The sequence below is a fragment of the Tupaia chinensis genome, unplaced genomic scaffold, assembly GCF_000334495.1.
Source record: "Tupaia chinensis unplaced genomic scaffold, TupChi_1.0 Scaffold000231_1, whole genome shotgun sequence".
NCBI classification, from domain to species: Eukaryota; Metazoa; Chordata; class Mammalia; order Scandentia; family Tupaiidae; genus Tupaia; species Tupaia belangeri.
This window is the reverse complement of record NW_006159706.1, coordinates 2,083,297-2,092,247: the sequence shown is the minus strand read 5'-3', so window position 1 is coordinate 2,092,247 and position 8,951 is coordinate 2,083,297. Positions and strand designations below refer to the sequence as shown.

General features: G+C 57.5%; 2 protein-coding genes across 5 annotated transcripts in view; one reads left to right on the top strand and one right to left on the bottom strand.

Annotated features, from left to right (window-relative positions):
* The window catches only part of TLCD3B (TLC domain containing 3B), an 11,979-nt gene extending 8,417 nt beyond the window's left edge, over positions 1-3,562 (top strand). For all 4 annotated transcript variants that reach the window (XM_006148205.3, XM_027771735.1, XM_006148207.2 and 1 more), the window contains 3 exons: positions 2,009-2,243; positions 2,659-2,754; positions 3,275-3,562. In XM_006148205.3, coding sequence (XP_006148267.1) covers positions 2,009-2,243; positions 2,659-2,754; positions 3,275-3,562 — 619 coding nt within the window. The remainder of the gene's footprint in view (positions 1-2,008; positions 2,244-2,658; positions 2,755-3,274) is intronic.
* On the bottom strand, positions 3,478-5,319 carry FIMP1 (fertilization-influencing membrane protein 1). The gene is made up of 4 exons (XM_006148277.3): positions 5,256-5,319; positions 4,830-4,988; positions 4,634-4,721; positions 3,478-4,547 (listed from the first exon to the last, which is right to left on the bottom strand). The coding sequence occupies exons 1-4, from the start codon at positions 5,317-5,319 to the stop codon at positions 4,526-4,528; spliced, it is 333 nt and encodes a 110-aa protein (XP_006148339.1). The 3' UTR covers positions 3,478-4,525.
* Positions 5,320-8,951: the final 3,632 nt, after the last annotated feature.

Genomic DNA, 8,951 nt, shown 5'->3' with positions numbered 1-8,951 from the left:
ACCGAGCCACGGATTTGGATGACCCTGATCTAGAGGGGCCCCCTGCTCTCTGTTTCCCCCCCTTTCCCGCAGGCGAGTCCCCGCATCTGTCCATTGAGGTAGCACCCTCTGGAAGGGGCCGCCGTGACCGGGCAATGGGGCAGTGTGTGGTGGCCCTCGGCAGGTCTTGGCTGCCCTGGTAGATGTGGAGCCCTGTCTTCAGACTGCCCTGGGACTTGGCTTCTCTGCCTGTCTCCCCGCCCTTCCCGCCACTTCCCAGGTGAACTGGGCTCCAAGCAATCCCTCCTCAGCCTCCATGCACAGAGGTCACCTTTTGGCTCTTGAATTCACCTCTCCTCCCCCCAGGTCTGTTCTTGTCCCTCTTCCACCCTTTAATCCTCAGGTAGGTGGGGAGGATCAGGGTTAATCCAGGGGCAACAGCTGTTCCTACTTCTGAGCACCTAATTGCTGAGAGGGTGGGACGGATTTAATACTTTGCATGGCAGCACAGGGCCTGCTGGCTCTCCTGGTCCTCTCCACCGCCCAGCGGTCGCAGGGGTCCTGGCTCCTGCCAGGTCGGCTGGGCCGGAATCTGGGCCCTCCCTGCGGTAACTTCGGTGGGCCGGTCTGGCCTTCCCACTCTCCCCGTGCTCCTGCCTTTGCTTTCTGACCAGCTGCCTCCCACCCACATTGTCCACACGGCCGCACCTCGGAGCTCAGGTTCTCTCTTCCCTGAACTTGGCCCTGCTGGAGTGTACACTGCCTCTCTTCTTCCAGGCTGGCTCCTGAGCTTGCCTTCACCTTCCACCTCTCTGCTGTCCTTAGCTGGCTTAACCCTGGGTCCTTTCTCAGGAGCTGCTGGCCAACTTGGTGTTGGCTCCCCGGCCCCTGCCCTCCCAACCTCCTGCCCCCTCCTCAGACCATCACAGGATATAAGGGAAAGTGCCAAGGTGCTGACTCAAGAGGAAAAATGCAATGCTGCATATTCATGCACTTCTCGTTTTTGTTTACTCTCAAAGTACGAAGAACTTTCCGTGTTCTTGGCTCCTTTTGCTCCGTGTCTTCTCATGCTGGCTGTACATGAAAAATGAGAGATTCTGCCCACGTTTGGGCAGAATCGCAGGCAGGACTGACCCAGCACCTCTCAGTCCCCTGCAGGGCCTGTGTCTCGGATCTCCCAGGACACTGAGGCTGAGAAGGAGGGCCGCAGGGCCAGCCCCCCTGTGTGTACTCCTCCGCCAGGTTACTCAGCCTCGCCGTCCAGGGGGGATGCGATCCTGCCCACTTTTGCCTTTGTAAGTGTAGGTATGAGTGCTCTCGTGAGCGAGAGAGACAGAGAGGAAGTCAGGTACCCCCAGCAGGGCCTCCCTGCTGTGATTCAGCCCCCACTTCTGTCAGCTCCCTGTTACAAGCCGGGCATGCCAGGGAGGTTTCTGGATGAAAACCAGAGCCTTGCCACACGGGCAGGCCTTGAGGAGCACCCCACCACACCTATCGTTTATAGGAAGCTCGCGATGAGAGTAATTGAATTCACGCATGGGAATGTTCGGACTGTCCAAGTGCCAGCTGCGCAGAGGGAGGAGGCCGCCAGCGTTTGGGATCACCCCATGGCTCTCACCCTTCTCTGTCCGTTGCCCTAACCTCGGCTGTCTTCCATGCCTCACCTGTGCTCATATCCTCACTCTGTCTCGGCCCTTCGGCTTGTAGGCATCTTCCAGTCTCTTTTCCTGCTCCCCCCACCGTCCTGCGGGGCAGGGGGAGAGCGTGAGAGAAATGGGGGGTTCCGAGGTCGGTCCGGTCTGAATCCAGCACTACCACTGACTAGCTGCGGGGCCACGTGACCTCGGGCATATTTCTCGCCTCCCCTCGGGTCCCATCATGTGTAATGCGAGACTCCACTTCCTCCCGGGGTGTCGGGAAGATCACTTGAGCTCTGACTCACGGGAGCGCCCGGCAATGACCGGCGCCCAGAGCTGCTCTCACCGGCTCTTCTGTTCCTCCTCGAGCCCTTTCTCTCTCTGCCCTCCAGGCACTGGCTCTCCTCGGCCTACACGCAGTTTGCAGTGCCCTACTTCATCTACGACATCTATGCCATGTTCCTCTGTCACTGGCACAAGCACCAGGTCAAAGGGCACGGAGAGGACGGTGGAGGCACCCGAGCCCCGGGCAGCACCTGGGCCGTGGTGCGCGGCTACCTGCACAAGGAGTTCCTGATGGTGCTCCACCACGCCGTCATGGTGCTGGTGTGCTTCCCGCTGTCAGTGGTGAGTCCCTGCAGAGCCCAGAGGGCCGGGGCGGGGCCTGGGGAGCCCAGAGTGCAGGCACTGGCAGCAAAGCAGGCCTGGGATGACACCAGGGGCGGCCAGCAACAGGGACGGTTTACCAAGCACCAGCCCATCCCTGGTGCAGAGGCACGAAGGACCTACAGTGGGCCTGGGCTGGGCTGGGCATGCTCAGTGCGGTGTGTTGGAGCTGTCGTTGCGTGCCTTCGAGCCTCAGTGTCTTCTCTGGTAGTGTGAGGCTGCCAGTCTTAACCTGCAGGACTGGGGGAGGGATAGAAGGTGACACGCCCAGCTCTGCCTCTGCACACACACGCTCAGCCCCGCAGAGCGCACGTCTCCGAAAGCCACGGCGGGCAAGGTGAGACCCCGCGCCTCACCATCCTTCCTCTCCTCCCAGGTGTGGCGACAGGGCAAGGGAGATTTCTTTCTAGGCTGCATGTTGATGGCGGAGGTCAGCACCCCCTTCGTCTGCCTTGGCAAGATCCTCATCCAGGTGAGAGGGTGCCTGAGGGTACATGCACCTGAAGAACAGGCCTAGGAGGGGCGGGCACTTCTGGGGACCTTCATGGATCCCCTTTTTTTAAAGTTTTTTTTTTTTTTGCATGTACTTCCAAGATAGAGAGGGAAAGTGAGAAATCACCACCAGCCCCAAACCCCCCAGGCCATGCCGCAATCCCTTCTCCTCCATTATCCTCTGGGGAATTTGGGCAGGCATGCGCATGCGCCCAGAGTGATTTTCAAACCGCAGAGTCCAGAACGCACCAGCACCCGCGGTGACCATGGGAGTCTAGTGCCCTAACCACCACGCCAGCTGCCAGCTCCTGGCCCCAAGGGATTCTTTAAAGTACAGGCCCAGAGGTGGGGGGCACTACAGGCTGGGGCCAGGGGAGGCAGCAGAGGGGGTGGTCTAGGGCCCTGAACCTCACACCTACCTGGAAGGAGGAGGCTAGAGGGGCAGAACGGGAGCAGGGCCCTCCCTCCTCCAGCCCTGCCACCCCGCTCTGTGTCTGCAGTACAAGCAGCAGCACACACTGCTACACAAGGTGAACGGAGCCCTGATGCTGCTGAGCTTCCTGTGCTGCCGGGTGCTGCTGTTCCCCTACCTGTACTGGGCCTATGGGCGCCACGCCGGCCTGCCCCTGCTCGCCGTGCCCCTGGCCATCCCGGCCCACGTCAACCTGGGCGCCGCGCTGCTGCTCGCCCCGCAGCTCTACTGGTTCTTCCTCATCTGCCGTGGGGCCTGCCGCCTCTTCCGGCCCCGAGGCTCCCCGCCGCCCTCTCCCTGTCAGACCCAGGACTGAGCTGGGGTCTGGGCACCCTCCTGGCGCTGCCCCGCCCTGTGGGGACTGGGCTCTGGGGCTGATGGGTCGGGGTGGGGAGCCAGGGCCCTCTTGCCTGACAGACCCAGGACTGACAGATGGACTCAGAGCGCCGTGGGGGCACCTGTCCTCAGGGGTGAGGGCCGGGGCCAGGGCCAAGCGATCAGGAGGCGGACCCCTGCGCTGGCTGGCCAGCCCCTTCCTGCCCACTCCTGCTCTGGAGAAGCTCTGGAGAATGGCACCTCCCACCATGCAGGGCTGGAGGGCTGTGAGAGCCGGGCGGGGGGTCCAAGGAGACCGGGAGTCGGACACAAGGAGGCCCCAGCCAAGGACATCCCAGCCCCTCTGCTGCAAATCCCTCTCAGCTCCCATCATCGGGGAAGGAGAGGACACCCTAACTTGCCCCCTCTTCCATGGGCCCCCCCAGAGCTCCTCTCCAGGGGAGGCCAGCCTGAGGAATCTTATTTATTTTATTTTATTTTATTTATTTAAATGCCCAAATCCAAACTAGTTTGTTGGGGTGAGGGAGGGAGGCAGCTGCTACCCCCAGCCTTGCCTTCCCAGTGCTGAGTGCCCCCGGGGCAGGTGGGAGTGCCCAGCCCCTCCCGTATGGCCGCACATCTTGCCCTCGGGCCCTGGCATGTCCCTGGTGCTACAGAACTCTCAAGGCTTCCTCCAATCTGGGGTCGGGGACCCTGGGAGGTGCTTTACAGACCGCTAATAAAGACGATCTGCGTGACCGCCAGCAGCGCCCTCTCTTTACCCAGTTCTTTGGGGCCTGGATGGAGAGGTGGGGGCTGGGGAATGGAAGCAGGATGACCACAGGGAAGGGCAGGGACCTGGCTGGCCACCCAGCAGTCAGGGAGGAAGAAAGCAAGGACTTATTTCTCCGCAGGGGTGGTGGGGTCAACACTCAGGTCACGCTCAGGGCTCTTGTCAAGGTCTTCAGGCCCCTTTCTGGCAGCTCCTGTGGGACATGGAGGTCAGAGGTGGGAGGTCGCACCTGCCTGCCTAGGGCTGGGAAGTGGGGCAGGCATGGGCTGCGAGCCTTACACGTGGGTGCAGAACTGGAGGAGGAGGAAGAAGAAGGCCATCACGAGGGTGCCCGTGAGGATGCGATGGAAGAGCTTGGAGTTGGAACCTGCTCGACACGGGGGAGGTGGGACCCTTGTCTCCAACTTGAGAGTCAAGGCCAACTCTCCTCCAGGCCCCTACAGGAAGGGAGGCTCCTTCTCAAGCTGGTTCTTACCTGAATTCACAAAGACCACAGGTTTCTCTCCGATATACTGGGCCACAGCCAGAAGCCTGGCTTGGTCCGAGTCTGGGTAATCAAAGAAGTCAGGTGTGTCTATGAAGAATGGAGACTCTGCTTCTGGGGCGAGCACTTTGGTACCCTCTGGACTGGGCGCTAGGACCCGGAGCAACGTCTGTGACAACCAAGCCTACCCCTGCCCCTGCCCCAAAAGGCTGAGACTGACTCAGGGCCCCACTGGGTCACACAGTCACAGCGTGGCTATGGAGGGGCTTGATTTTGCTCCCAGGGTCAGCTGAGCTCGCTGGGACAGGATGGGATGGAAGGACTCAGAGAAGGATCCAGGCTGGCCTCCCAGTCCTAAGGCTGCGGTACCCCTTGTTCCCTGAACCTCCTTCCACTGCTCCCAAGACAGCTTCCCACCTGCTTCTGTGGCTGCCAGCCCAGCCAGCCACACCCACAGCGACAGCCAGTACCACAGCCTCATGGCCCCTGCACTCCGATAACAATGAAAGATTACGATGAAAGATTACCAGGGTAGGGCTCTATGAGGTCACAACCCAGAGCCATTCCAATGGTGACACCAGGGTGAGGGGAGAAAGGATGTGCTAGAGGCCGGGCCCTTCCTCCAAGCACCCATCAGCAGAGGTAGGGCCTGCAGAACCTTCATCCTCTGGGCAGCCCAGAATTTAGAAATAGGACTTGGTGGGGCAGGTGCTGGATTGAGGGAGCTGTGTGTACAGAGCAAGCACGCTTTGACATCGGGGACAGGGCTACACACCTCCAGTTAGCCCTGGATCAACCGCAGGTAGCATCTGTCAAGCACCATGCCTAGCACTTCACACAGATCCACTCAGCCACTGCAGGAACCCTGTGAAGTCGGCACCCGATCCCCCGATGCACAGAAGCGAAGGCCAAAGCACATGGTGGAAAGCAATGGGGCAATGCAGGGGTGTGTGCTTTCCTCCTCAAGGCTCTTCCTTGCATTGCATCCCCAAATCTATGGGCACAGGGGTCTCCCCCATTCACCCCAGCCCCGTCTCTCTCGGGCTCAGGGGAGAATGTCCCTGGGGTTGAACCACGAGCAATAAGAGGTTTGGCCCACTAGGTGGCAGCAGTGTCCGTGCCTGGCGTCTCACCCCGGCTTCCTCCGGGGAAGCCCAGCTGGGTGCCTCCCAGCCCTCCTCCCGCTCTCCCACAGGTTGCAGCTGGTGCTGCAGGAAAACGGGTGGCTGGGGAATGGCAGTCGCGGGGTCGTCATAGGAGGTCCCGCCCCATTCTGAGGCAGGCCTCCTGGACATCTCCAGACTTTCGCAGCCTCCCCTCATTGTGCCTCAGCTTCCCCCTTGGCCAGTGGGCTCCGGCAAGGGACACCCCATCTCCCCTTTCTAGTCCCAGCTTTTCTCAGTCACTTCCCAACAGCCATTTTCACTCCTGTGGCCCCATCTCAGCTTATGAGTTAGCGCCCCTCTGATTGGCACATAGGCCTGTCTGTCATACACATGTCCCAGCCCACCCAAGCCCAAGGACACTCCAGGGTCTCCTTGGTTTTACTGCATAGATGCCGGGATGGGGATGCCAGTTTACCGGCCTTCCACAGGTCGGCTCTGTGGCTGCCCAGAAAGCCAGGCATGTGTCTGTACTGCGTGGGTGGTCCTCTGCCCCACAAGTGGGGGCTCCTTCCTTTACTGCATATCCAGGGAACCCCAAATCCTAATGCACCTATTCACCTCTTCTCCACATGACAACCCTTGGAGGAACTTGCCAGTCAGTTTCTATTTCCTAAACCAGAGAAAGTCCAGGAGGAAAAACAAAGGGGTGCTTGGGAAGAGGAAGGGGACTAAGTGGATGGGGTCTGCTGTCTTTGCCCCCATCCTTAGCTCTTCTAGGAGGAGGAGATGACTCCCCAAAGCCACAGGGCTGGGAGGGGCAGCGGGGACTGCATCCTGGCTCCTGGCAGGGCTCCTGCCCCAGGCCTGCACACAGCTGATCCTCGTTTAGTCTTAGTCGGGAGAGCGTCCAGACCTGTGACCTTTCAGGTGTTTTCATTGCTGTTGTTTTTAGCTTCCTCAGTTGCCTCCAAAGAACACAATGGGACCCAGTCTAGCAGCACAGCTAGTAGCACACCAGAGCCTGCTGGAAGCCACACTGTTGGCCACCAGTTTGGATCCCTAGCTACGCTGAACATACTGGGCACCCTGGATCTGAGGAGCTTGGAGGGCTGAGGCAAGGAAACCATAGCGTTGGGAAAACCTGTCCGGGGTGCGTGCGTGGCTCTCTCTGGTACACATTCTCTATGGTGGATTTTAAAAAATAAATAAAATGGGACCAACAGTTGGCGTAATGGCTATGACACTGAACTCCCATGTAGTCAACTGTGGTTCGAGTCCCGGACCTGGTGGCTTAAACTCACGCCGGGTGCGTGTCGTACATGCCCAAGATCCCAAGAGGAGAATGGAGGAGAAGGGATTGCGGTGTGGCCATTTCCTCCTGGGGGAGGGGAGGTAATTTCTCACTTTCTGTCTCTCCTCTCGGTCTTTCTGGTGAGCACACGTGCCCTATAGCAAAAACTTCTCCAAAAATGAATAAATCAATCAATAAAACTGCGGCCAGTGGGTGGAACAGAGGTTAAGGTGGTTGGATCCCACATAGCTGATTCCATGGTTAAAGCCCGGACTCAGTGGCTTGAAAATCACTCCAGGTATGTGTAGGCGCATGCCCCAAATCCCCAGGAAAATGGAGAAGAAGGGATTGTGGTGTGGCCATCTCCCATCTGTGAGTGAGCACACATGCCCCATGGCATGTGCTTTCTTACTTTGTCTCTCTTTCTCTCTGTCTCTTCAGAAAGTGCACACATCTTATAGCAAATATTTTCAAAGGGAGGGGACAGCAGGTGGTGTGGTGGTTAAACCGCTGGACTCCCACATGGCTGACCACAGTTCAAGTCCTGGATTTGGTGGCTTTAGAACCACCCAGGTGTATGTGCAGGTGCCCAAAATCCTAGGAGGAAAATGGCGGAAAAGTGGTTGCAGTGTGGCCATCCCCCCGGCGGTGATTTCACTTTCTCTCTTTCTCTCTCTGTCTTTCTCCAGCTAGAGTACATGCCCTGTGGCAAAAACCTAAAAAAAATAAAAAAGAAAGAAACAGGGCATGGTGGCTAAGATACTAGACTCCCGTATGGCCGACTTCAGTTTGAATCCCAGACCTGGCGACTTGCTTTCTCACTTTCCCTCTCTGTCTCTGGTCAAATAATAAAAAAAGAGAAAGTATGAATAAATAAATTAAATTAAGTTAAAAATCTAAAAACCAAAGGAAAAAAAGAAATTCCCAGGGTGCAGTCTCTCAAGGATCACAGGGCAGAGAACTCATGGATGCATATTGTTTCCGTATGGAGAGACAGCTCCTGTGTGAGGTTGTTTACACTTTTTATTTTAGAATTGTTTATTTAATTTGTTGTTGTTATTATTTTAAGAGAGATCTCTGCTATAGGGTACATGCAGTTGCCAGAGTGACAGAGAGAAACAGAGACCGAAAGTGAGAAATTATCCCCCACGGGGGATGGCCATGCTGCAATATCTTCTCTATTCTCCTCTTGGGATTTTGGGCATGCACATGCACCCTGGTGTGAATTTCAAGTTGCCAGGTCTAGGACACGAACCGTGGTCAGCTACGTTGGGAGTCCAGCAATGAAACCATTATGCCATCTGCTGGTCCCTGTTATTACTTTTAAATTTAACCAGAGAAAGAGAGAGAGAAAGTGAGCAAGTCGCCCGGCCCAGGACTCAAACTGCAGTTGGCCTTGTAGGAGTCCAACACTTTAACCACCATCCCACCTGCTGGCCCCAGTTGTCTACACTTGCTGTCTCCACTCTGTCACCTTTATTTTATTATTTTTTTTAAGTTTAAGGTATTTATGATAGCACATGAGCACACATGAGAGAGAGGAAGCGAGAGAGAAATGCACTCTTGGGACCAGCAGTTAGCGTAATGGCTATGTCGCTGGACTCCCACGTAGTCGACCGCGGTTCGCGTCCCGGACCCGGTGGCTTAAACTCACGCCGGGCGCGTGTGCATGCGGGCCCAAGATCCCAAGAGGAGAATGGAGGAGAAGGGATTGCG